This window comes from Buteo buteo, chromosome Z, assembly GCF_964188355.1.
Source record: "Buteo buteo chromosome Z, bButBut1.hap1.1, whole genome shotgun sequence".
In the NCBI taxonomy this organism is placed as follows: Eukaryota; Metazoa; Chordata; class Aves; order Accipitriformes; family Accipitridae; genus Buteo; species Buteo buteo.
The window spans coordinates 62,569,433-62,597,085 of NC_134204.1; the positions used below are offsets into that span (position 1 = coordinate 62,569,433).

General features: G+C 37.7%; 1 protein-coding gene across 14 annotated transcripts in view; it reads left to right on the forward strand.

The window, feature by feature from the left end:
• FER (FER tyrosine kinase) overlaps positions 1 to 27,653 on the forward strand; it is a 196,501-nt gene that overhangs the window by 15,814 nt on the left and 153,034 nt on the right. For 11 of the 14 annotated variants that reach the window (XR_012648927.1, XM_075020214.1, XM_075020208.1 and 8 more), the window contains exons 3-6: positions 3,604 to 3,862; positions 7,976 to 8,149; positions 11,412 to 11,511; positions 26,149 to 26,332. Coding sequence is in view for 12 of the 14 variants with exons in the window: in XM_075020214.1 (XP_074876315.1) it covers positions 3,656 to 3,862; positions 7,976 to 8,149; positions 11,412 to 11,511; positions 26,149 to 26,332 (665 nt within the window). In the remaining 2 variants the exon portion in view is untranslated. Of the gene's footprint in view, positions 1 to 3,603; positions 3,863 to 7,975; positions 8,150 to 11,411; positions 11,512 to 13,688; positions 17,925 to 26,148; positions 26,333 to 27,653 lie in introns of those variants that run through there. The other 3 variants (XR_012648928.1, XM_075020220.1, XM_075020218.1) reach the window with 3 other exon arrangements.

Sequence of the window (27,653 nt, forward strand, 5' to 3'; positions counted from 1 at the left end):
TTGTTCATGTGTGGAAAAAGTGATAAACCTCATGGGTATCTGCCAGAAGTAGGAAAGATCTCTTCACAGTAAGAGTAAGCAATTCCTGAAGGTTTTTTTTCCTGTGTGAATTGAGCATATCATGTGTTTCTTGTCTTCAGTTCTCCATCTAGCTACTTTAAAATGTGATACCATCTCTGTTTTTTTCCTTTGAGATAAAATGTTCTCCCATTTTTTTTTTTGAGAAAAACACCCCACCCCCCCCCACCCCCTGCCCCGAATATCTCTCACACTGTATTTTCATCTTTTCAACATTGGAGTAGAAAGCATGTTTCTGTCTCAAACTCCCCACGTCTCCTACTGGTTCCACAGTGAATCTTTTCTGGGTTCAGATTTTGTTGCACTACTCAATTTTGCCAGTAGTCTGTGGTTGCAAAATCTGGGTGGGAATCTTTGTCTTACGTGTTCATTGTGAGATTTGCAATGTTGTATGGTAAAGCCAAAAAATGGGACTGTTAGTATTTTTTCCGTAATCCAGTAGCTGTGAACATGGGGAAGCACAAGGAGGATCACGGCACGAATAGCAGCCCAACTTGTTTGCTGTCCTTAAATAGCATCTCCTGGTGCCATGGTTGGAGGCGGAGTGCTGATCTATGTGGATGATTGTGCCCAGATGATCATTGTAGGTCCCTTCCAGCTGAAATATTCTGTTCTATTGGTCTGACCCTGTAGGGTCAACTCTTCTGTGCACGCTAAGCAGAGGGATAACCAAACTTGTCTGTACTGGTGCCAGATATTGTCTCTTTGAACGCCAGCCTTTTGAAATGCACTTGTGCTTTTTAAGAGTATTTGAAATACAGATTGCATAGAACACATCTATTCATGTATTTGGTAATTCTTACAGTTTTGACTTCAAGTAAGCGACTGTGTGATCTGTACTGTTTTCAGTTGTTTAAAGTGTTAAAAAATGTTCAAAGTGTTAAAAAATTGAAAGTGATTTTAGTTGAAAGTATAATTTTTTAGCTTATTGACAGGTAAGTGGCTTAGTCTTGAATACTTGTTCACCACTTCTTTGCCTCCACAATATTGGAGCATTTGAGTTTTTCTGAATGTCTTGATTGAACATTTTCTTAATCTACAAGGAAGGTGTATGTAGAATGGCTTACCCAGTTGGGAATCATGAACTCTGAGACTTTATGCTTGTTAGTCTTACTGAATCAGAATTTTATCACTTTTGCAAACCAAATTTTTGCTGTGCTGCTTCTGTCATGGTGAATGGAATGAATTAAAACAAAGACCAGAGTCCAGTATGTGCACAATTTTTGTCTATGAACCCAGGCATCTAATAGTGTAATCAGAAAAAAAATCTGATTACTACTTAGCAAAGGCAGGCTTAGCAGGCTGGAGTGAGATGTTGTTGGATCTTCTGTTCTGTTGATCTTTGTAATCTTATGCCTCCTCGGTGAGTCAGTAGAAGCAGACTGAAATATCATATGCTGAGAGTATTTCCTCCCTTCCTTGCCTTCCTGCCTCTCAGTAAAAAGCAAGCAATCCAGCACTTCACTCATAGCACAAGGCCAGACTTAATTCTGAGATTCAGTTCCCATCTCTTCTGAATCTGGAATGTAGGAAAATAAACATACTGTCTTTTCTCATAGCTATGTGCTAGGTTATTTAGGTAATGTACTAAAATGTGCTAGGACAAAAATGAGCTTTGTCACAGAAATGGATATAGGTCTAAAGGGTGTAAAATAATCATCAACACAGCTCCAGTCATGTTAATAAGTAGGTGCTCTAAGATTTTTTCTTTTGCTCATCTTACTAAAATACTAGTGGTTTTGCAAGACTGTTTTTAAAACTTAGCTGTGAAAATATTATCAGTAATACAACTAATGACGTAGTCCATCCTTTATAAATACAGCCAGCGTGAATTATTTACTGTTCCTCTTTATGATTGAGCTCCTAGCTATCAGCAAGAATTCTGACTAAATATACAGCTTCAAATTAAAAGGCACATGAAAGCTTGCAATATTTATGGTTACTCATACAACCTTGACTAGTCTCTATTGTGTAGATGCATAGTAACACAGCACTATTCTTTCTTTATAGGATCTTTGTTTCTTTCATTACGTAGCATGGTTTTTGTTCTGAGAATAACCACAGAGTGGATGAGGCTTATTTCCGTAATTTACTGGAAGAGCTAATGGAGGCAGGGAACTGCAGGAAGACACCTGGGAGTCAGGCTACCCTGGAGATCACTCTAGGTTCTGATTTGCAAAACCTTCTGAAATTTTGTGTGGTAACTGAAGCCAATAACATCTATCTTTTTTTTTTTTTTTTTTTCTGGATACTTAATATGCTAAAAATGCTAGGCACTCTGAAAAGTCTGTCATTAAGACTTGTACATACCAGTGTTAGCTAGTACAATGTTGACTTTAGTTTATGTGTCTCAGTTCTCAGTGTAAAATATGATTATTAGTCCTGCTTTGCCCCTTGGGCTGTGAGGAAGATAAATCTGTTAATGTTTGTAAAACACTCTGCTAATTTAAGTGGCAATTTAAAGCCTATGAACAAATTGGTACTTCTGTGTTCAAAAGAGTTAAGACTTGGCTGGAGTGCAGGAATTGGTGAATAAGCAGTACACAGGCAGTGTCTGCACTGCAGTCCGGAACTATAATTGCCATTTATGTAAGTTTATCTTACCTAGTTTGAAGCTGATTAGTATAGGAATAGGTTTTTGGTGTATACACAGAAAAGAGGGTTCAGCCTGCATTACAAAATCTGTGCGTCTATGGAAATTATTCATATATGTGGGTTCAGGTCTTCCATGATGTGGCCTTGTGTTTATCAGTATCAGATGCTGGTGTTTTAGAGCTAGCTCAAACAGGTGTCTTTGACCTGGAGTTGTGTTACAGGATTTCATAAGGCAGCATTTCTTATCTGTTTATCAAATGATGTCCATTTGGTACGGTAAGACTGGACTGCCTTAGGGGAAGATTGTGTGAAGAAGGACTCTGCCCTAATGTGTGTCCCAGGGGAGCAATGGATGGTTGCATGGGGAACCTGATTTGGGATATTTTCTGATTTTTGGGATGTTGAATCTGCAAGTTTAATGGCCTGCTAAGACAGTGTTTAGAGGCAAACAAGCTTCTAAGTAGTTATCCATTTCCCACAGATGCTGTGCCTGAGACCTGATGTTTTATTTGGATTTTTCTATGCTCTTAGGACAGTAAACACCAGAAACAAATGTTTCGGGTCACCAGTTGATGGCTCTTGTCTGGAGATACTGTCAGCTATCGTTATTTGATTAAATATGTGGATTGGTCTTAGTATCTGTCTTAGATGCTTTTATGTATTCCCTCGTAACTCCAGTTTAAGTTAGGGAGTTTTTTTCCATTTTGCACGTGGAAACTGGAGGACAGTTCTGGGCCTGAGATCTCTACCAGTCGTAGATGGGTGTTTGAAAGAGTGCTCTGACCCTCCTTTTGGTTTATTTTGAGGAGGTATATGTAAGTGGTTAATCCCATGGTTAAGTTATTTCAGGGTTTAGACATTAGTAGTTGCTCTTTGTCACATGAAGTTTTTCTTTTGATACATGTCTCATTAACCTTGTTCTGCTTTCAGATGTGGTGAAGAGCCTGTATTGTCCCCTGTGTGGTATATAGTGCCTTAAAAAATGGGGTTTGGAGGTGACCTGAAGTATTCTCATGATGCTTTATTAAAACTGCAAGACTGGGAACTACGACTGCTAGAAACGGTGAAGAAATTTATGGTAATGCGAGTAAAAAGTGATAAGGAGTATGCGTCTACTTTACAGAATCTTTGTAATCAAGTAGATAAAGAGAGCACTTGTCAATTGGATTATATCAGCAACGTGTCCAAGGTAAGACTGAAATATTTTGAATTTGGAATATCCTTGGAAATGGCAGTGCTGGGTTTATTTTTGTTTGGTTTAGTTTAATTTGGATTTCTGTTCTTTCAGCTTCTTGAGAGTTAATGTTGCCAAAGTATTTTAAATGGGCTCCTTTTAGTTTCTCAATGGAATATGCAGAAGTTGAGGTCGAATCTTGCTTTGAAAATAGTAACTGAGCTAGAATCAATCCCGAATTCTGGAATTCAGTATTTTAGGTTCCTGCGTTGAGCCTGCTGCTTTGTTTAGTGATGAAAATAAAGTATGCTATAGTAAGCTTTTCTTTTAAGACATTTAAATAGGAACTATTGTTTATGTTTTATAGAATTTGTGACAGAAAAATGCCAGGAAACCAAGGCAAAGCCTGGCATTCCAGCTGTTACTCACACTGCAGTGTGTATTATAAAAACAGAACATTAATTCAGGATGTTTCTCATAATTGTGAAGTTATTTTGTATCCAGTTTAAAATAGCTGTGTTGACTTTTTATAAAGGTAAAGCTGTCCTTCCCCCAAATTATTAATTTTCAGATTTAAAGCAAGTCCAGTAGAGGTACTGATGAAGCAAACTTCCGTATTTCACCTGTTTGTAAGCTTCACTCCTGACTTGGATTCCTTCCTGACTAGAGAAAACTATTTATTCTGTTTTAATGGCTTATTCAATTCTTGGCCATTCTGCTGTAGCAGTGGTTACGCAGTCCCTTCAGTCTGGCATGAATCCTGATCTCCTCTCGCAGGAAAACACCCTTTTTGGGTCAAGTTAATTTTAGACAAAGCAGTTTTTATGTAGTGAGTTTATGGGGTGGCTGCTTGAATACTAGCTATGGCATAGCACTAGGAACATGACTGCTCCTTGTGCAGCAGTCTGGATTTGTACTAGATTAAAGTGGCAGTGTGTGTGAAAGCTCTGCTACTATAGCTGGCCTGCTTCAGCTGCCCCAAAAGTAGCACTGCACGGTGTTTATCTATAACAAATTCTGTTGTTGCTTCCTTCCCCCCACAATAATTCTTGTCTTGTAAATTGACATACTACCTTTTTTTTTCATGTGTGTTTTGGTGGTGTATTTGAAATGCTTTTCACCCAATTATATGTCTTACACACAGTTTGTTATGGATTTTGCTATTCAAGTTGTAACAATTTCTGTAAATAAATATTAAAGCGTTGTCATTAGCCTAAGATTGGCAGAAGTCAGGTATTTTTTTCAAGCTTTCTACTATTTGATCTCAAAGTTTTGTATAGAATTATTGGTGATATGACTAACAATTCATACTATATTGCCCTTATGTGCTAGCCAAACTGTTTTCCAGTTCTTTGAGGTGATGAAATGGAGTGGATTAGGGCTAGAATAGTAAAGGAACATTGGCAATCAGAATATTTAGCATTATAAGGTATAAGCAACCCTTAACCTTCATGTAACTAGTTCAGTCTAGGATGGTTCATGTCAGTGACATGGGCACTTCCTGTGAGCAAATCAATTTTACAAAGCTGAAGATCGGACTTAAGTCATGTTCTTTTGGAGTTGAAGGCAGGCATGTGTGTCACATTTTGAAATCTTGTTTTGGATATAGATACTCAAGCTGTTCTTTCAGGATTTTTTTTTTTTTCTCCTCTTAAGGAGATGCCATTTTTCTCTCAAGCCCCATCCCTGATCCCTACATCTTTGTATAACAGGAAAAATACTTATATGCTACTGACAGATCTTTTGTGTGGGCTTGTCTTGAAATTTCACTGTGACCTTGGATTTTAAAGTTGTGTAGTGACACATTGTATTATTGGTTTTGGCAGTAAAATGTCTGAATTATTGATTACTTTACTCACTTCATTCTAATTTACTTTATTATTTCATGTTACTTTTTCTCTCTTCCTGACGTGTTACAGAATCAAAGTATGACCCAAATACAATGGGGTATAAATCCAGTATCTTACATCTTCTAAGATTTGAAATACCAGCGTATTAAATTTTTGGTGTTATGTGGCATCAGAACCAAATACCAAGCTGTCTCATCTTTTATGTTTGTTTGATTTTCTTGTACGTGTACAGCAAGAGTGAGCACTTTGAGAGAAACAGTGTTTGGGAAAATCTGTCCTATGTTTTTTTCATGCAGCAAACTTGCTGGAAAGCATAGTGGCAGCAGCTGCTAATGCTAGAAAAGCAGTATTTTTAAGTGCTCCCCAACAGCTCTTTTGTGTGTGTATACATCTAAAAAATACTGTTAAAGCAAACAATATTGTATTTTATTGCTTTTGATGGATTGTGGTTATTTTCTGTGAAAGGAAATGCTTTGCCTTTTCTACTATCCCCATCCAGCTGCTTTTCTGTCCCATATAAATCCCAATTTTGGAAGCCTTTCCTCAAGTATAGCTTTTAACTTTAGGTTTTCCTATATAAAATAATAAAATATCATAAAAATCACAGAAATCCTGTTTAACTGATGTTTTATCAATATGGGAAGAGGAATGTAAAGAACAGCAAAATGTGCAAATTGGTTGTTTTAATAAAAAGGGAAGTTTTTGCTATGTTTCTGGCTTACTCGGGTTCATTTGGTGAATTGTAAGCGAAGTATTTCTTTAGAGTACTTGTCCTGCTGAAAAGTGCTTTTGCTGTGATTTTCAGGGTTGATTGAAACAGTACTGCCTCATCAGTAATAAATCAGCCTTAAAGAAAATGGAGAACTCTGACTACTTTTTCACCTCTGAGACCACTCTTATGAACTCTTCTATAACCACAAGACCCACTCCTCTCAGAGAGATGTTTAATGGTGTTTTTATCCTGTGCAGCATTGCAATATGGCTTCCGATGTCATTGGAGAGTGTTCTGTAATGGAGAGGTGAAACAGTTTTCAGCCATAGCTGGGAAGCTTTAGGCTGTGACCTTTTACACCACCACACTAAGCAGTCTAAGATAGCTCTGTGCCAGTCTGTGGGATATTTATGAGCTAAATGAAATGTTGAAGATGGTTTAATATATACAGGAGTTAACTGTCTTTTGTTTCTTTCTGTAGAATCCAGTTTGCATTGCAGCATTATCATGTAGAGATGGAAATACTATGTATATATGCTCATATATGAGATGTAAGGAAACCCCAAAGCTACCAAACAAATTAATTTTCTAAGTTGTGATGATCTAAAGTGGATTTCTGTTTTTAGTAAGAGTAAGATAAATGCTAGTAAAACTAGCATACTAGCTGCCTTTAAAACCTGATAATTGTCTGGCATGTAGCCGTTCTGAAATTTTAGATAGAGCATAGCATTCGATATCAGGGAGTTATCTCTAAGGAATCCAATACTGTTGCCACCAACAAAGTGTGACAAGGCTCTTTAGGGTAACAAAAGCTTTTATTTGAATTGAACTTTAATTTCATGTTCATATCTGTGGTGCATTGGAAGTCTCTCTGTTCATATTACAGTTATTAATCAAAGTTCAAAGCCACAAATGGCACATTAAGCTGTCCTGGAAACTGAATGACAGAATGGCCAAAGAAGTTATTAAAGTAGGGTACAGAAATATGTTGGGTTACTATGACAGACAAGTAACTGCTTGTGTCTCTTAACCTGTTAGCACCTCATGCTTTGATACTGGTGGCCTGACTGATGCTGTCAGTTATGTGAAGCAGCTGACGAATGGTATCCTTTTAAACCGTAACCACTTAAATGCATATTACTGTGAGGTATTTAGACAAGGCCAGAGAAGTCAGCTTGAACAGAGTAACTGTGGCTGGGAAACAGGACAGCAAAGGACACAGGAACGTGCTTGTCAGGGGTTTTGGGGATGTATTCCAGAAAAGGTTGTAAAGCCTTCATCGGTGTTCAGAAGTACTAGGACAGTATTGAAGGCTGAACATACAATATTGTATTTTTGTCTCTGGTGCTTTTTTATGATTTTATGTGTAAGTGTGAGGCATGATTCTGCTGTAGCAGGAAGAACTTTATTTTAGAGAATCTCAAGTGCATTTGGGTAAGTTTAAAATTCTTTTTTTACTGAATTTTTTAAACAGTGATGCATCTTTTCCCGAAGTTCATGTTCATCATTTGGTTATTTGTAAGCCAGAATAAGTAAGTGCTTTTCTGCTCTGACTTTTTTTTATAGTCTTGGTTGCTTGTGGTACAGCAAACAGAACAGCTGAGCAAAATAATGAAGACACATGCAGAGGATCTTAATTCTGGGCCTTTGCATAGGCTTACAATGATGATCAAAGATAAGCAGCAAGTTAAGAAGAGCTACGTAGGTGTTCATCAACAAATTGAAGCAGAGATGTACAAGGTATTTTATTCAACGGTGCTTTATAAATTTATTATAGTTTTATATGTTTAAAAAGTAATATATTGAGAGTGGATTATTTTAGTTCCTCTGTTTTTGTTTGTTCTATGGTAAAAGTAGTGATTTGTCGTATGTAGAATGCCTAGTATAAATTTTAGATTTGTTCCACATTTTCTCTCCCCTGCTAGCTGACAAGGCAGAGATGGAAAACTTTCTTCTATATTAATTTCTATGGACAGATAGCACTGGAAAAGTTCTTGTTGCAGTAAAGGATGATTCGGTGTGACACTTCTCTATTCCATCTCTCTTCCTGTTCTCATTCCATTCTAGACATCCCTGGGACTAGGGCACTGAAAACTTTTGTTAATGTATGCTCTTGACAGTCCAGACTGTTTTGGGTGGGAACAGGATTCAAGTCCCTGTTCTAAAAAATAAATCAAGTGTAAACCAAACATTAAGGCTGCAGATAGAGCTCTTCAGGGCCTTTTCTGTTACATGTCGGTTGTCCTGCTTATGTTGAAAGCACTGTATTTAGTCAGTAAAGCTGACAGAAATTGCAGTTTCATTCAGGTGCTCTGGGGGAAGTTTAACTGCAAATATCAAAAAATAGATTGATAGTCTGAAAGGTCTACTGAGAGAAGGAAAAGCACTGTTTCTTCTTTCTTCCAGCAGAGATTTTGAGATTTGGAGTAGTGTAATTAAAATGTAACATCTGAGTAGTACAATACAAAAGTCATGGACTGCCGAGTGGAAAATTCTTGGGCTGGTTCTAAGAAGAACTTTAAACTAGTACTATACATATATTAAGTTAAAAATGTTGTCTCTAATAGGACTGCTTCCATAATATGCTGGGATCTTGGCATCTTCCCCAGGTATTGACTATGGGGAGTACATCCTTTTTGATGCATGCTCACTAGGCTGTCTTATCTGATAGAATTTCCAAGCCAAATACTCACTCACAACCACTTATGGATTGTTGTATCTGAAAATAGTCAGGATGGAAGAAGAGGAAAAACTGATAGCGTATGTTAGAAATAATAGAGGTTAAATACAGAGAAAATTGGACAAATGGAGAAAGAAAGAAAGAAACATAAGAAGGAGATGCTAGGTGAAACAAGGCTGCTGGAAGTTCAGGTATACTTTTAAAGATGGTGCAAACCATGTTTTTTTCTGTTAATAAGTTAACTCTAATAAAACCAGCTTTTAAAATAAGGCTTTTTCAAAAAATATAGTGCATATTGAGCGTTCCCCAAATGATTAATTACAAACCATATTGATTTTAATTAATTATGGGATGCATAGCCACGCAGATATTTTGCACCCTGATGAATAAGCTTGCATTGTTATTTGGATTCTGCCCCCCCCCCCCCCCGCCCCCCTTCCTGATTTTCCTAAGAAGCATTTGAATAGCATTCTGTCTAGATATGATATGTTCTTTCATTGTTAGCTGACATTGCTTGTTCAAAGGTTTGTGTCACTGGAGCACTTACAGAATGGTTCCCAGAAATCCAAAATACTTCTTGTGTTCTGTGGTATTATTTCTGCTTTTGTTACACAGAGAAGCAAAATACTTATTATTTCCCAGGACATTATCCAAACCTTGTGAAGATCAGTATCTGTGCAGTTCATATCTTTAGGATACACTGGCAAAAAAAAAAGTGTTTTTGTTTAGGTGAAATGCATATATGTCATCCTTTCTTATTCTAGACACCTCTACAGTGAGGAATCTTTTTGATAAAATTCTAAAGAACAGTGAATTACCATGTCTTTTACACAAATATAGTAAAACTTGTATCTTGTAGATTTATTCCAATTCCCATTAAGATGCTGGATATTTTTTCTTCATGAAATTTGAGGAAAAAAAGTACAATACTATGCTAGTTAGGTGGGCAAGACTTTTTGATATAAAAACTGGCTTTAAGATAATCCTTGACCATCTTAGTTCCTTAATTGTTATTTGAGGACAGAGGTGCTGTTGGTTTTTTTCTTGTCTGTTGGAAGAACACAGTCAGAATCAGTAAAATATATTTTACAATTATTACAAAGGTTTCTTAATACTAGTGGCCGGCTTACCTTTTATTTTCCAGTTTTCTGTAAGAGAAGCAGTTCCTTGTTAGTTATGTCTTAATTGTGTTCACTGCTTCCTAATTTCATCTTTTTCTCCATTTCTTGTGGTGTCTTTATAATACAAGTTTGTCATAAAGTTATTTTTTCCTGTATCACCTCTATTAGTCTATAATAACAACAGTTGTGAGTATAATTTACAGTGCGTAGGAATAGGAGATGAGAATATGGGACTGATGGGGAGAAAAGTTCCTGCCTTTAAATCTTTGCAAATTTGGCCCAGAAATAGAAACTGTAGATAGCACTTTGGCTCTTTGAGGGATTCCATTAAGTTTCCAGATGTTGTTATTGAGGGTGAAAGTAGTGGTATCTAGGGCTTGCCTCATGACAAAAAGGAGAATTGTGAACTCCAGCCTTCCTCATGCCAGCTACAAGAGGAACGGACTTCATTTTGTGCACATTCATCGAGGGGAGCACTTCCATTAAATTAAATTCCTCTTCCATGATTTCCCATTGTGAGTGTATTTTTCTTTTTGTCAGTTTTTTTACTTACTGTGTATGCCACCGTTTTGGTATTGTAGGGGCTGGTTTGTTATCACCTTTTGCTTGCAAATTCATAATTTGTGATTATTTCTGAACAGTGCACTAATTTTTTCCCACAATGAATCAAAGTTGGGAATAGAAGAGACTTTTTCCTTTTTAGGGATTTAAGTCTTACAACAGATAGATTGGTTCATGCACAGTTGCTGTTTCTAAGCCGTTTGTACAAACTGTAATATCTAAAAATTCTTCTATCTTGCCTTTTTTGTTGTTGTTTTTTGTTCTAAAAGGTTTCTTTCCAATGCATAGAACTTCTTCATCTAGTATGATTTATTAAGCATCTTTTTGGTGCATTTTTTTTCTTTGTCACTGAAATGAAATAGTGTTTGTGATTAGCTGGATTTCCTAAATGTATTTTTCATTACACTGTTGTGGATGGGGATCGCTGTTTTAGCCTCTTACTTCATTCCACACATTTATTGATTTTGATTGTTACACCATGTATTATCCTATTAAGATTATCTCAAGGCAATGGAAAGTGGTAGTAACATCTTTATTTTGGAAAATAACCCTGTTAATTCTCTTTCACTAATGCTATGAAGTTTTTTATATGTTGAGGGTAAGTATTTTTAATACTTTTTATATTTCTGTTTTCTTAAAGGTCACGAAGACAGAACTAGAGAAACTAAAATCTAGCTATAGACAACTAATAAAAGAAGTAAATTCTGCCAAAGAAAAATATAAAGAAGCTGTGGCTAAAGGTATGACTGACTTGTGTTAATTTCATCTATTTGTTAGTGCCATTTTCAAACTTGCTAAAACTCATACAGTGAAACAGGGTAATGTTTTTATTTTGAGCAACTCTATTAAATATAAAAGCTTATTTAGTTTCTTAAGTAAGACAGGCTAATTGTCATCATGTGTACTTGGTGGTACTCTTCTTAAAAAATCTTAAAATAAGGCATAGCCCTTCCTTTAATATAAACGGTAATCCTTTTAAGTTCTTCTGTTATTCCTTCAGTGGATGTATTTGAAATGTAAAATTGCTTAAATGAACTGTTAACAGTGGTAAGTGGGTTGCCATGCCATCTCATCCACATTGTAGCTGCAGTCTCCTTGCATCCTCTGACCTATTACGGTTGCTGCAGTAGCATCAGCATCAGTTCTTGACAGTTAGTATAAAGGATCTGACCTTTGTCAACCTTAAGCAAAAGAGGAAAAGAATTCATTTGCACACTGTGATATTTTTAAGAATTTTGGGGAATGATGTGTCCAAACTGCATGGATTTTGATTACTGTTCATTTGTGCTAATGATTAGATAAAGGAGAGCCTTTGGTCTATGATGTATTGAAGTATCTTGGTAATAATTGTCCTTATGTGCCTTTCTAAGATTTTTTTTCTTTCTTTAGAGAAAATTAATTGGATGGCAGTATGTAAATATAATTCCAAGATTCATCTTCAAGTTTTTGTATGGCTGCCTAAAATGACAGTTATTGTCCTTGGTTCTGTTGTACTATATTTCACAGTGCAATATTGTAGCTATCAGTATCATATAGTAGCTGAGATAAAGATTGTTTCTTTCCAACTTTGTCTAAAATTTGGAGCAGTAGCTGGTATGTGAATGACAGAACAGCATGGGATAAGAGAAGTTATACTTAGCACTGTTTAGCTTCACCTTTTTTTTTCCTTTTACTGATGTTCGTATTCACTTAAAAATGTAAATACATACTCAGTTGTTAATTTCATCCAGTTCCCCAGCTGTTTTCTACATATAACTTTAATTTTATTGCTTGGTTTATCCCCAAATAACTACTTAACATGGGAGCATATAGTATGTAACATGGAAAACAGGAGTAGAACGCTAGTCACACAAAGGAGTGACTATAGAAATTTCTCTGTTTTGGAAGTGTAGTGATTTTGAAATTTAGTGACTTTGTTTTGTTTTGTTTTGGAATAGCAAAGCCATCTTCTAGTGAGAAAGTAAGTTTACTAGAGCTGCTAGTGAAAGAGGTACAAGTGGCTCTCTAGTTTGGGAGGAGAATTATTTCCCTGGTGTTTGGTTGAGTTGTTAAAACTGGTATTAAAGTCTGGGCTAAACACACACAGTAGAGGATATTAACTGAAAAGAGTAAAGCCTGGCAAAGTTATGAACAGTGGAAAGTGATCTTCTGCAGTGGTAGTTGTTTTTATGTTTTTCTGCAGTCACAAAGTATTCCAAGGTAAACTTGAGTTACTGTGTGTCATACTTTCCACCAGCTAATGGGACAATCACTTTGAATCAACACGTTGATGCCCTAATGCAGGGTTACAGCTGTTTTCACTTTTTTCTGAAAACACCAAGAGGGCCTGTGGAAAGAGGAATAAGAGTAAGGGTTAAGCACTGAATAATGATACTGGTTAGTTACAGGTTTTATTTGTGTTAGGGCAATGTGAAGGCAGCTGGTAGGAATTTTTTGATAGTTTCGTAGTGAGGAAAAGGGAACTGCTTTCTAAAGAATGCAGGAGCTTCATCATGGAAGGCTTTGTGCTCTCCAGATCTGAAGAAAGGTGAAAGTGGCTGAGACAGTGGCTCAGGAGCTGTGCTGGGGAACCCTCTGCTAGCACTGCTTCTGCTTTGGCATGAGGTAAGCAGTGGGACAGCTGTGTTGCAGAGGGTGCACCACTGAGCTTTGGCTGCCACTTGGTCCTTAGGCTGGATTGCACTGCCCTGTTGTGGCCACTATTGTCTGCATGCTGTCTCAATCAGAAGTGACTGATTTATCTTGTTTGTTCTAGCCCTTACCCCATTTAGTCATTCGTTGCTGCTCCTTTCTGGACCACTGGTTACCATGGGAATCACAAATGCAGCCTGGTTGCTTGTTCTTGGGCATGGAGACCCCAGGTATCAGGCAGTCTGGTTGGTGTTACTTGATTGATAGTTTTTTGCTTTTTTTTCAGTCCGTAATTCTTACGTCCTTTTAATGTATGGTGAGAGAAAGCAAGCTGAGAGGGGATGAAGTCAGCAAGCTGAACTACCCCACTGCATCTCTAATGAGGCATACTTCAGCAACTGGGACTATGGACAAGTTGATTCCAATAGTCTCTTCTGCATTGGTAAACTTCAGGGAAAAAAAAAGTAGTATGTACTGGGAATGCACAGCATATTCCTTTGCAGAATTGGGGCGTCAGGGTGTGCTGGCTCATAGTGCATACTGTGGTCATTGGAGCAAAATACAAGATAAAAACTTACTAGATAATGAAATGGACAGCCCTCTGAAATCTTTTGGATGTGTGATATTGACAAAAATGGTGTAGACTTCTTACAACAGGGGTCCAAAATAACACTCACAGATTGTGTACAACTCTGAGCCTACAATGCTGTGCTGACATCAGTGATGCTGAGTAACAAGGTAAATAGAGTGTGGCAAGTTGATGTTGCTGCTGCAGGAAAACACATCAAAACAAAATTTATGCCAAATGAGAAAGACATTGTTTAGCTAAAGAACAAGTCACAAAGCTTCTAAAAAAAAGTTTCATAAATAATGGGTAAAGAACACAAAATAGAAACTGTAGAACAGTTGTAGATCTCAAGTGTGATAGCTCGTTACAGTTTGAATCTCATTTGGTTGGATCAGTAACTGCTTCCACTTAAGTTTGCTATTTCCACAATTATTTTTGTTTCTGCAGAATTGTGCATCTATATTAAGTGCCGTTCAGAATGTGTCCGGGGGGGGGTTGCTGATGTTTTCATCCTTGAGTTTTTTGATTAAACACTACTTATTGCTATATTAAAAAAGCTTAAATGAGGAAATGATGAGTACATTAAATCATAAACAATAATTTTCTCTTTGCCTATTTTATAAAAAATTTGAAAAGTATTATTCTTAACAATTTAACAAATAGTAAATAGTAAAGCAAAAATATATTGATTCTAAGTATTTAATTTCATAATTTCATTTTATGCTGCTACAGATTTCCCTAGGCTGGCTTGTGTTCCCTGACAACGTTGTGATTTAGAGGAGACTAGAAATATTAACAGTACACCTAGCACATTATACAACATTGCATCTGCTGGAAGAATGTTTTCTGATCCCTGCAACTCTTGTGATTTAATACTTCAGAACTGATGTGACTTCTGTGGTACATATTGAAGTTGCATGACAGCATAGGCTGTATCTATGATAAATAAGGAAGCTGTTGAAAAAGCTTTCATTAAATCAAATTATTGTCCTACTATTCTTTGTAATAGCTGAGTGGCAGAAAATACTTTTATTAGGTGGCTGGTGCATTCATTCTAAGATGCCTGTAAAATTGTGATTATACTACTACATTTCCTGGTGGCATGTGTTGCCTTTAGTTGTTCCTGAGATCAGGGAAACTCCTAGTAGGGTATTTTTTGAGTTTATTTTTGACTGAAACTCTCACATTGTTGAGACAAAACAAGTAACACTGGCTGAAGTGGTCTGTCTTACAGATGTCAGCAGGCTGGATGGATTTCAAATTAATACACTATTGTAAGCATTTCAACTCATAGACACTACCAATGCTTGTAATGGCTCAGGTTGTTTCTTGTGTGTAAAATATAGCTTCTAGAGCAGGAAACCCTGGGGAGTGCAGAGCCAAGAGATCTTGGTGACTTCTTGTGGAGTGTGGGACCAGCTTGGGCATATTGCTCCCACTCAACATGGACATGCAGCCCCAGGATGCGTTCTCCTCAATCCTCACAGACCAGCACTCAGGCCTGAGAGAATTTACTAGTGGTGCTTATTAGCTCAAACATCTGACAGCAGTTCAAAAGATTGCATTTTAATTTTTGCTATTTTTATACTATGTTATTTGTTTATCTTAATAAAGTTATCTGCTTAATGTTGAACTGATTCTTAAATCAGAAGTTTAGGTCTGGTATTTTGTAAATTTGAAATCTCTTAAGTATATACAAAGAGTTTTTTCACATTAGAAAACTTTGTTATTTGCAGTCATTAATTTGTTGAATAAAGTTTGGGAAAAATTCTTATCCTCTTCTCAGAAGTAAGTTGAGTGGAGGAGGGAGTGGGTGTTTTTATTTGTTGAAGAAACATGTTCATGTAAGCCTCTTGCAAGACATAAAGGGAAAAAAGCCCTTGGAGATTAAAAGCCAAGATCCTATCTTTATGTCTGTCTTAGTGATTTTGGTCTTATGAAACCTATGTTAATTAAGAGCACTGCATTTGCATCTCTTTACTTGGAGAGTGATGATAAGGCTGGTCACTCACTAAATTTCAGAGTTTGCTTCCTGAGACAGAACTAACATTCAAAGCCATCCTAGTTTAGTTGTAGCAGTTTCTATAAAAAGTACTTTGTAGATTGTCATAAATTATTTTTAAAGTCTCCTAACTTCTGGACACAAGTGTAACTTGGAGGAGCGAGTGGCTGTGGAGCAGCCCTGCAGAAAGGGATCTGGGTGCTGGTTGACAGCAGGCTCAACATGAATCAGCAGTGTGCCCTGGCAGCCAAGAGGGCAAACCACATCCTGGGGAGCACCAAACACAGGATAACCAGCCGGGCAAAGGAGGTGATTATCCTGCTTTATTTAGCACTGGTGCAGCCTCATCTTGAATACCGTGTGCAGTTCTGGGCCCCACAATTTAAGAAGGATGTGAAGGTCCTTGAGTGCATCCAGAGGAGGGCAACAAATCTGATGGAAGGGCTGGAAGGCATGTCCTGTAAGGAGCGGCTGAAGACTTTGGGTTTGTCTAGTTTGGAGAAAAGGAGGCTGAGGGGTGACCCCATTGCTCTCTACAGCTTCCTGAGGAGGGGAAGTGGAGAGGGAGGTGCTGAGCTCTTCTCCCTGGGATCCAGTGACAGGACACATGGGAATGGGTCAAAGCTGTACCAGGGGAGGTTTAGACTGGACATGAGGAAGCATTTCTTTACGGGGAGGGTGGTCAAACACTGGAACAGGCTTCCTAGAGAGGTGGTTGATGCCCCAAGCCTGTCAGTGTTTAAGAGGCATTTGCACTGTGCCCTCAATAACATGCTTTAACTTTTGGTCAGCCCTGAAGGGGTCAGGCAGTTGGACTAGGTGATGGTTGTAGGTCCCTTCCAACTGAAATATTCTAGTCTAGTCTAGTCTTAGGGAAATGAAGCCAGGCTCAGCATGGGAAACAGAATACTTCAGAAATTGTATCACTGGGTAAAAGTTGTGTCACTGGTGGTTTTCTTGGCATCAATAAGAACTATCATATGAGGAAGTAATTTTCATAATCATCTGTGGTATTTAGACATGCCTAGCATTACGTGAAATACTGAGTTCAAGCAGATAACTTGGGTCAGGAAGGTCCCAAATAATTTAAATGGGTAATACGGAATAAGCAGTTATAAAGCAAGTTCTACAAGCTATGTGTTTTCTATTCAGTGATGAAAACTTGGGGAATTGAACAAACTATGAGGAAATGCTTAATAGAAGAAATGGAGAAGTTAGAGGGTTGCCTCCAAAAGCAGGAGGCAACAAATTTTTCTCAAGAATTCACTGTAAATTGTGTAACGTATTCTTCAGTATTAGGAATCAATTACCTTGAATATACATAGTTCCAGTGGCTTGATATATCACTGTAAGGGTAGTCTTTTTTTTCTGTCATATCTAGGTTTTAAAATTACTTGCTTTAATTTAAGGAGTGCTTAGTGCTTATCAAAATTTGCTTAAGACAAAGATTGTGCTGGGGTCCCACTAGTATTCCCTCCACTTACGAGTCTGTGGAAGCAGATTTAAGTCGAGCTTTAGGTTTCTTTAATGTAAAAATATTTTATTGCTTTAAAAAAAACATTGTTAGAAGAAGATCTGTTTGAAAGCTTTGGTTGTCTCATTCAGGACTACAAAGACTGTGTTCAATAGAATAATGCAAAAAAAAAATATAAAGGAATATTCTTTTCCAGGCACAGTGAAATAATGGTCTGTGAAAATGTGTGTCTCCAGAGTTGAAATAAATAAGGAAGTGACTATATGGGAGGTTTGTTATTGATAAACAAATGTGGAGACAGCAAATATTCAGAAATTGCCTCTGTTATTGAAAATGCTGAAAAATATGTAGATGAAAAGATAAATGCAGTTCTGGGAAATTATTTGAAAAACTGCTATCATAAGCATTGGGAAATGTCTAATAGATCACTATATGCATTGACAACTTTATACTTTAGTGCTGATATTTACAAAAATAAAAGATTCTAAAGCAAACCAAGGAAGAAATGTTTTTTTTCTGTCTGAAACATTAGTATACGCTGAAGAGTTGCATGTTTTCTCAGAGGAGGATTGTTGCTTCATTTGGAAAAAAAACAGAAAAGCAAAAACCCTGGTACTCCCTGTTTTTTTTTTTACTTTTAAAATTTCCTGAAATCAAATGCTGTAATACTCTAGTGAGGTTATAATACAGGAAATTATAACACCTCTGAAACCAAGCTTCTTGGCTTTTCCTGGGACCTTGCATGTCCTCTCTTTAATCCCAACCTATAAGCTCTTTGTCGACTCCTCATCTGTTCCTAGGCAGAGCTCCATGCTCTCCAGCTGCTCTGTCATATAAAGGGGAACTCCCTCTCCCTGTTTTCTTGGTCTGTCTTTCCTAAGAGCCTGTATCTCTCCATTGCAACACTCCAGTCATGGGAGCCATCCCACCATGCCTCCATGATCCCAGCAAGATCGTAGCCCTGCAACTGCACACAGGTCTCTAACTCGCTATGTGTATTCCCTATGCTGCATGCAGTAGTATACAGGGACTTGAGCATGGCACCCCAGCATGTTGAGTTCCTGGAGAGGATTTGGGGGGATTTTTCCACAGAGGTGCCTTGTAGGAACCTCCTTGCCCACATGCAGGTGCTGGAGGTGACCCCAGCCAACCCCATTTTGTTTACTTTGTGATCCCTTCTTGTCACACTATGCCATGCCCTTTGCTCAGCAATCTCATCCACTGCTCTCTCAGGACTGTGGGTCACCCTCTTCCTCCCCTGTGTTTCCTAGTTTAAAGCTTTCCCAATGAGGTCAGCCATCCTATTGGCAAAAATAGTTTTACCCTGCTTAGTAAGGTGCTTCCCATCTCCCAAGCAGACAGTGGTCTGCAAACAGGGTCCCATGGTTGTAGAACCCAGAACCCTGTCACCAACAACAGCTCCACAGCTACTTATTGACCTGTACTGTCAGTGCCCTCCTCCCCTGCCCTTTCCCCTCGCTGACAGGATTGAGGAGGACACCACCTGGGCCTCCATGACCTTGATGGCTGCATTCAGAGCTCTGTAGTCACTTTGATATTGTCCAGGTTTCCCCTGGCAGTGTCATTGGTACCCACATTTATTATAACATTGCCTCTGGTGTTTTTCCCTATATTTACCCACGCCCAGAAATTTGTGTGGTTTTGCTTCTTGCACTTCCTGAACTACAGAGGCAGTTATGTGATTTATTGACATATGTTCTTGTCCTCCAAGTTTCTCTGGCATTGTTAGTCATAGTTTTATTTATGTATAAAGATTTTCTTCCCCACTGTTACTCATGTGTAGATCTTCAGATTGCCACTCTAATTATCGTTTTGTTTGTCCTGTAATTCTGCTGCTTTTCTGTTTCCACAGTTCTAGCATATTTAAGGCTTCTCACTGTTTCTATTGGCAGTCAGGTGTGTCTCTGCCTGCTTTTTAAACTAAATCAATTTCATTGTCAAAACCTGAACTTTCGTAATAGAATGATATTCTCCTTTGTCAGATGGACGTTATCTTTATTAGTGTTTCTTCATGGGACAGCATTCTCTGTGCACTGAAGCCAAAGGTCACGTTTCAATGCCAGGAGTTCTAAATCCAGAAAGTTAATTCATCTGTTGTGAGCTAAGCCTTTACAACGATCTCTATTCCCTCTTTTATGAACACTTTGTCATAACTTCTTAATGGCTGAAGGTCATACCTGTTGGTATCACTGAAGTTACCAAGAGTGAGAGGCAAGGGGCAGTCCTTCATGAAATATCGTAACATCGGACTCCAGACAGACTTTTTCTGATATTTATGAAAATTGGACAAGAAATTCTTTCTAATTGTAGACATTCCAAAATGTGCCTAACTGACAGATTTATGTTGTTTTCACAAACTATTCAGTATTTCAGTTATGCCTCCTCAAAAAACAATTATGATACTTACTGTCTTTTAAGAGCAAACACTTAAAAATGCAAAAATTTGAGAGCGCATCTCAGGCATGAACACATGCTTAGATGTTGGCAAGTTTTTAGCTTTCTGTGTCTTCTCGAGTTTTTATTCTTTAATTTTTTTTTCTTCTTTCATGTCCTCAAAGGTCCCAAAGAAACAAATCAAATAAAAACAAAGCAAACTTAAGAACAAAGAGCTTAATAACTGATACTAAAGGGAGGTCTTCTAGGCAGTTTTTCTTACCATTGTTGCAAAGCAACACTGAGAGGAAAAAATACAATCTTTCTGTAGAATGGGATGTCATTGGTATAGGGTTTTGTCTGAGTTGAAAGGCTGATTGTTACATTCGCAATGAAATAAGTTCAGGGCTTATGGTAGCATGTATCCATTGAAGTATACTGTTGAGCTTTTTTGCTAGCAGCTGATTTACAATGTAGACATGAAGAGGTAATTTCTTACTGCATTCAGTTTCAAATTCTTTGTAACATATTTCTGTAGTTAACCAATCCATAATGTTTGTTTTGATCTTGACGGGAAAGCTTTGGATTTCATTTTAGTCAAACCTGAGATTTTTACTGTATGTTGTTTCTCTTTGAAAAGAATAGATCTTTAAGAAAATTATTTTGTCCTTTGGGCATTTCCTTGCCCATAAGATTTAGCTGAAGGGCTGTAACTAAAGCAGCTTAACTGGAATTTGCAGAAACAACAACAGTAGATGTAGGCCTCAGTCATTAGTGTAACCTATGCTATCGTGAAGCTGGATTTGAAATTTGAACAGCTAAGCTTGTACCAAATCTTGGCTTGAGTCTTAAATGTCACACTACAGGTAACCTTCAGGAGGTAGATCCTTGTCCTGTGTGAATTTGTGGGTGCTTTACGCTGTATTCCACAGAGGCAGAATTTTGTTGTTTGAATAATACATCAAAATCTATAATGCCAATTTGAAGACCTCACAAGTGTTAAATTTTATTGAAATCAGTGATAACTAAATGTAGTGAACAATATAAGGGGATATGAGCCTTGACTTAAAATTTTTGACCAACTAGGAGAAGTTGTATGGAGGTAAAAACCTGAACTCTTCAGTATGGTTATTTCTTTTTAATCCAAAATATGTATGAAAATTTTCTGTATTTGTAATACTTATTTTCTGAAAGTCAGTTTCTTTGAGGCAATTGCACTGTACATAGAATCATAGAATGGTTTGGGTTGGAAGGGACTTTAAAGACCATCTAGCTCCAACCCCCCTGCCATGGGCAGGGATACTTTCCACTACATCAGGTTGCTCAAAGCCCCATCCAACCTGGCGTTGAATGCTTCCAGGAATGGGGCATCCACAACCTCTCTGAGCAGCCTGTTCCAGTGCCTCACCACTATCACAGTCAAGAACTTCTTCCTTAGATCTAATCTAAATCTACCCTCTTTCAGTTAAAAGCTGTTACCCCTTGTCTGATCACTACATGCCCTTGTAAAAAGTCCCTCTCGGGCTTTCTTGTAGGCCCTCTTTAGGTGCTGGAAGGCTGCTGTAAGGTCTCCCCGGAGCCTTCTCTTCTCCACACTGAACAACCCCAACTCTCTTGGCCTGTATTCATAGCAGAGGTGCTCAGCCCTCTGAGCAGAGGGGAAGAATCGCCTCCTATGACCTGCTGGCCACACTTCTTTTGAGGCAGCCCAGGATACGGTTGGCTTTCTGGGCTGCAGACACACACTGCCAGGTTGTGTTGAGCTTCTCATCAACCAGCACCCCCACGTCCTGCTCAGGGCTGCCCTCAATCCACTCATTGTCCAGCCCGTATTTGTGCTTGCGATTGCCCCAACCCATGTGCAAGACCTTGCACTTGGCCTTGTTGAACTTCATGATGTTCGGACGGGCCCACCTCTCAAGCCTGTCAGGGTCCCTCTGGATGGCAACCCTTCCCTCCAGCATGTCAACTGCACCACACAGCTTGGTGTTGTCGGCAAAGTTGCTGAGGGAGCACTCAATCCCACTGTCTGTGTCCCTGACAAAGATGTTAAACAGCGCCGGTCCCAGTACCGACCCCTGAGGAATGCCACTTGTCACTGGTCTCCACTTGGACATTGAGCTGTTGACTGCAGCTCTTTGAGTGCGACTGTCCAGCCAATTCCTTATCCAGCAAGTGGTCCATCTGTCAAATACATGTCTCTCTCTTAAATAAGCATCATACTGATGCTTATTTTAAAAAAAAATGAAGTGAACACTATGACCTGAAATTTTTCTCAGTTGCTCTCAGCTGGTTGTCCTGTCCAGTTTCTGTTCTTCCATTCTAGGTGAATATTAGGCTACAAGAGACTAATACTTATGATTGTAAGAACTTTGGAGTAGCAAATCTGCCTTTTTAATAGAAAATAACCTAAACCATTTTTTCTGAATGGCTCTGTTGTACTCTAGTAAAATCTTAAAAGAGTTTTTATTAGAAATTGAAGTACTCGACTCTAGAATGTTTTAAAAAGAATGCCAGCCTTTACTTCGCAAATGTCAAACTTTCATAATTGAATTTTGCAAGCTTCATAATACTATCTATGGCGTGACATATTGTATACACAGTCAGGTTCTATAAACATGAAACAGTTTTGTCAACAACTGATGGCAATAGAATTATAATTAGATCTGTTTATGAAATTCATTATACAGATGAAGAAAATTGGATGTTTTCCTCTGTGCTAATTGATATGTAGAACAACTGTGTACTCTGCCTCACTGCATTTTGCTGCTTTAAAAAATAGATTACAATATGGAAATAATACTGTAGCTGTGTTGTATTAATTATAGATCCAAAGGCTGTATTTAAAAGTTGAGTGTATGTGATAATTTGATTTATTTTGCAATTAGTTGAGGTGTTCTGCTGAGGAATAATGTATGGCAAAGGAATTTAGTTGTCAAGGCAGATGAGAAAATGGGATAGTTTAGCCATGAATGAGGTTTCTGAAATAGAGATGGCATTGATAAGTGTCTAGTTATATATCATTTTTAATGTAAATTTTCAGTTTAGTTTAACTGCTGAAGGCTATTTCTTGTTGTCCATAGGTCAGAAGCCTATACTGATGGTACACGGTATAATTTGACATACGCTGATTTTTGCTAAGCTGAAAGCTGATAGGGGATGTATTTTCAAGACATGCATGGAGAAGTTGCAGGTTTTAAGCTCTTAAATGATGATATATGGAGATAATTTTGGATTACGTAATCTAGGGCATGTTCGAGTAGGAGTGGCCAAACATACAATGAACCCAAGAAATAATCCAGCATTTCTCCCTCTGCTAGCACCTTGTCTCCCTCTTCCTGTTTCCCTGGCCATTGTATCTCCCAAGGGAATGGGCCAGGGCAAGCAAAACTTGGCGCTTCCAGCTCTGACTTCCAGCTGCCTTGTCCTCTCCTCTTTCATCCGATCCCTAGACTGTAACTACTACTTGACCTCTTCCCCTCCTAACCTTCTTCAGTCACCTTCTGTTATTTCTCTATGTTCACATTCTCCAGAAAGACCTTATAGTGTATATGTCCTGGTGTGCAGGCGACCAGGCTGACACTGTAGCCTACTGTATTTAGAAACTAAGTATGTATGATACTTCAGTTTATTCTGAAATTAGTTGAGGTGTTCTGCTGAAGAATAATGTGTATAGAGAATGAATTTAGTCCTTGAGACAGATGTGAAAATGGGATTGTATACCATCCCATTATATTGGTACACTGGTGTCAGACATGCACATGTTTGGTGGTATCGTAACTTCTGGGATGTTATTCTGGGTGTGATGTGTTGGATTTTTATTTTTCCTCTAAATGTTCTATATTTAATTTAGAAATAAATAATGCAGTGTTTTTATGTTTGGGGGAAATAAAAAAAATTACAGTCTTCCCATGAAGTTTTGATTGTTTGCCAAGGATAAAACCTGTTATGTCTGACAAAAGTTTTAGAGAGAGTTGACTTTGTTGTATCTTGAAAACAGTTTTACAGAAATGTTTAAAGTGGATTGTTTCATTCATACCTAAATGAAAAATACTTCTCTGGTGACAGCTCTGGAGATGTGTTTTGTCTTTGTTGTGCAGAATAACTTTGTTCATTTAGCTAAACTATAGTGTAAGAAGTCGGTTCCTTCCACATATAAAATTAGGTCAGCAGTTAGATTGTTTTCAGTTAAATGACAGACATAATACACTTTTAAAGTAATTTGTATTACTCTGTGTTTAAAATGTAGCTGATGGTGGTGAGGTAGCAAATGTCTAGAGAGCCCTATGAGGAGAAACACATAGGCAGCTCTCTCAACTTCATGGTAATTTGTTACCTAGGGAGTTCCCCGAGTCAGAAGTGCTGTCTCTCTTAGTTCTTAGTTGCTCTTAAAGATTTTCTTGTTGTGTACACATGTCCATTCACTATTAAACCACATAAGTTTTTCATGCTTACGATAACTTTGACCAAAAGATTGCATAGGTTACGTGCAAGCTAGTTGAAGAAGAATGTCCTTTAACAAAGTATATACTATTTCCATATAATGCCTTACAGTGATTACATTGAAAGAGGTTGGGAAGAGGTTGTTAACTGTGTGTCCCGTCTCACATGTTGCTCCTCAGTTTCCTGGTGCTTCAGGAGTTCTCATTTTAGTCATTCCTTCTGGATTCCATGTGTTTCTTACCTTTCTGATGCTTGATGCCTTCTCTAAACCTTTTTCATTTCAAGTATGTCCTCCTTGAGGTGAAAGAACTGTGTACTTTTTCATGTGGATTTAGTCAGTGGCATAATAACGCTGTGTATTCCTTTGCTAATTAACATCTTTGTTCAGCAGCTGCTGAATACTGAATTAAGATTTCCATCAATCTTTCTGAACTAACCCCAAGATCTCATTCCTGAGTGCATTCAATAACAATAGATTACTAAGCTTGAATAGTTTTTTCCCCATATGCATCTCTATAAATGTTGACACTATAATTTACCATTTTGTAATTTAATCAGTACATCTTAAGGTTTTTTCCCAGTTCTTCACATTTGGTTCCCCTATTTGCTTCCCTCGGACACTGTCTTCATCATCATCTTTATCACCTCATGTATCAGGACCCAACTGATATGCCTGGGGCACTCCATTGAGTGCCTACTTCCACCTGTAAAAACTAGTCATAATATTTCATCTAAAACTTTCTGAAGTTCCTTTAAAGTTCCAAAGCTAAACACCATCCAGTCCTCATAGTTTCTTTTTATTTCATTTATTCTCTAACCTCTCCTTCTGACACCTCAGAAGAGAGAGACTCATGGACTCTTTCACAGAGACATTTCAGCCTGGAAATCTCTGAAGGTCTTTCTTAGTGAACACAGATACAAAAAAATCTTGTTTTCTTTTCCTACCAGCTCCTTTTATATAGTGACTGTCCTTTCCATCTTCTGACAAGCTTGCTGACTCCAATGTATATGAAAGAGGGTTTGTTACTGTTTTACAAGTTTTTCCCTCAGCTTTTTTTGGATGTGCTTTAACATGTTTCTGTACTTTAATTTATTGGAGTTCACTGTCCTTTGTGTATTCCTCATATGACACAATTTCAGCTTTTCAAGGTCTGCTGTCAAGCTTCTGTTCTGCCTTTGAACTGGTGTTGTCAGCATGAAATTGACAACTTCTAGTCTCTAACAGTGTAGAGCTGAGATTCTAGAGCCAACCTCCAGATCATGATACCGACAGTGCTAAGGAAATGTTAAGTTGTAGTAGAGAAGCTGCCCATTTTGTAGTTGTAGTAGAGAAGCTGGAGCAGTAGTGAGAGTTCAGCTGCTCACATATAGACTGCACCATTGCTTTATTGGGAAGAGATGCAGTAAATTTTTGCTCGCAAGAAATGACAGATTTTTAATGAATCATGGATCTGACCTAGTAGGACATCTCTTTCTCCATTAAAAACTGTGTATTTGCTCTGAGGCAAATAAAAGATTAGCTTTGTGATAGTCATGTGTATGAGTTTTGTTCTTTATTCTTCATAGTTATTTTTATGCCTGTGTAGATAGTGGTTTTCAAATACTTTTAGGTAAAGAATTCTCACATTTCTGCTCAAAGAAAATATAACAGTTTTTTCTTACTTAATCTTTTAATTAGAAAACCAAGACATTTGGTCTTACTAATGACCTTAAAATGGTCAGATTTTACCTTCTTCAGAGAAGTACCATGAAAAAACTACTGTAGAAAAAGGTGCAGGCTTGTAAATCTACTAGATTCATGTCATCTGTGAGTTTGTATACTTTTAAATCACCATGTGCATTTTTCTTTTTTTGTTTTCTCTTAGGAAAGGAGACTGAGAAAGCCAAAGATCGGTGTGATAAAGCCACTATGAAGCTTCATATGTTGCATAATCAGTATGTGTTGGCACTGAAAGGAGCACAGTTACATCAGCACCAATATTATGATACTACACTTCCTCTGTTACTTGATTCACTACAGAAAATGCAAGAAGAAATGATTAAAGCCCTGTAAGACATATTCTTATGTAGTTTTAACTTGCAGAATTTTATACATGTAGTATTCTAATGAATTTTTAGGATTATTTGAACATAATAAACTGTGATTAATTAACTGTATATCAAGGGATAACGAAAAAAGATGTTTTCATCATTCAATTGACAATAATTGTGCATAGAAAAGCCTATCCAAATAATGCAGAGAGTAGTTTTTAGTGGTTACTTAAACATTCTAGCAAGACACCATCTTCTAATAAAACTGTAAAATCTTACAGATTAACTACAGTGTTTATGGCTGAGCTTGTGCTTTGTCCTTCAGCTGCTATACTATGGCAAGTTTGTTGCCTCTCTGGTAGCCTTATTTTTATGAAATTCCACCAGCAACAAATTTGGTTTAAACTGGCCAACTGTCTTGAAAGTCGTTGTGGAGGAGGGCCAAGCAGATGCATGGTTAATCATATGTGTGGGAGAAGTAACAGGATCATATAAACCTGATCTCACTGTAAGGAATACAACCTTAAAAATACAATTACCTTTTTCCTGAAAGGTCATTTTTTACCTCATTACAGATGTGCAAACTGATGATGTCTGAGAACAGACAATGAGAAATTTAAGCCCTCTTTTCTGGTTTGTAACCACCATGCTGCCCCTTTGTCTTTCCTGAAGAACAGGAATTGGTTCGGGAATCCATTCTGTAGGTCTTTTTCTGGGGTGTTATTTAAGTCACTTAGCCTAAAAGAAAGGGCAGTTACTTTTTTTTGTAGTTATTGTTCATTTAGATGTGAGGCACTCTTCTTTAACTCATTTTCTTACCTTCTCTGAAGTCTACGTTCATCTTGACTTCAGCACATAGGAGGTGAGGGAGAGTTGGGGATTTCATGCTTTACATGCTTATGTGGTACAGACACCATTAACTGCCCTATGCAGAATCATATTAATTCCTTTGATTCTGGTGCAGGTATTGAAATGAAGTAGACCTTTGTAGTAGTCTCTGTACAGTCCTTTTAATCTTAATTTTGTATGTAAAAATCACAGCAAAAGGCTACAGTTAAATTTGTGTGCTGTAATTAAGGTGATTTTTCAGAATTGTAAGCTATGATAATTCACTGAAGAATTTTATGATTGAATGAGAAGCTATTGAACCTGCTCACCTTTGCTATGTCTGGAGTAAAAACCTGTAAAAAATTATTTTTGTCTCTACATAGACATTTTTTGTGACATCTGAATGTATTGGAAAATTAGTCCTTTCTAGTATTTTTGGTATACAAAAAGAGATGGTGACTTCAGGTGTACAGCTTGGTGTGGCCATCTCTGTGAATCATACTTCCTTTAT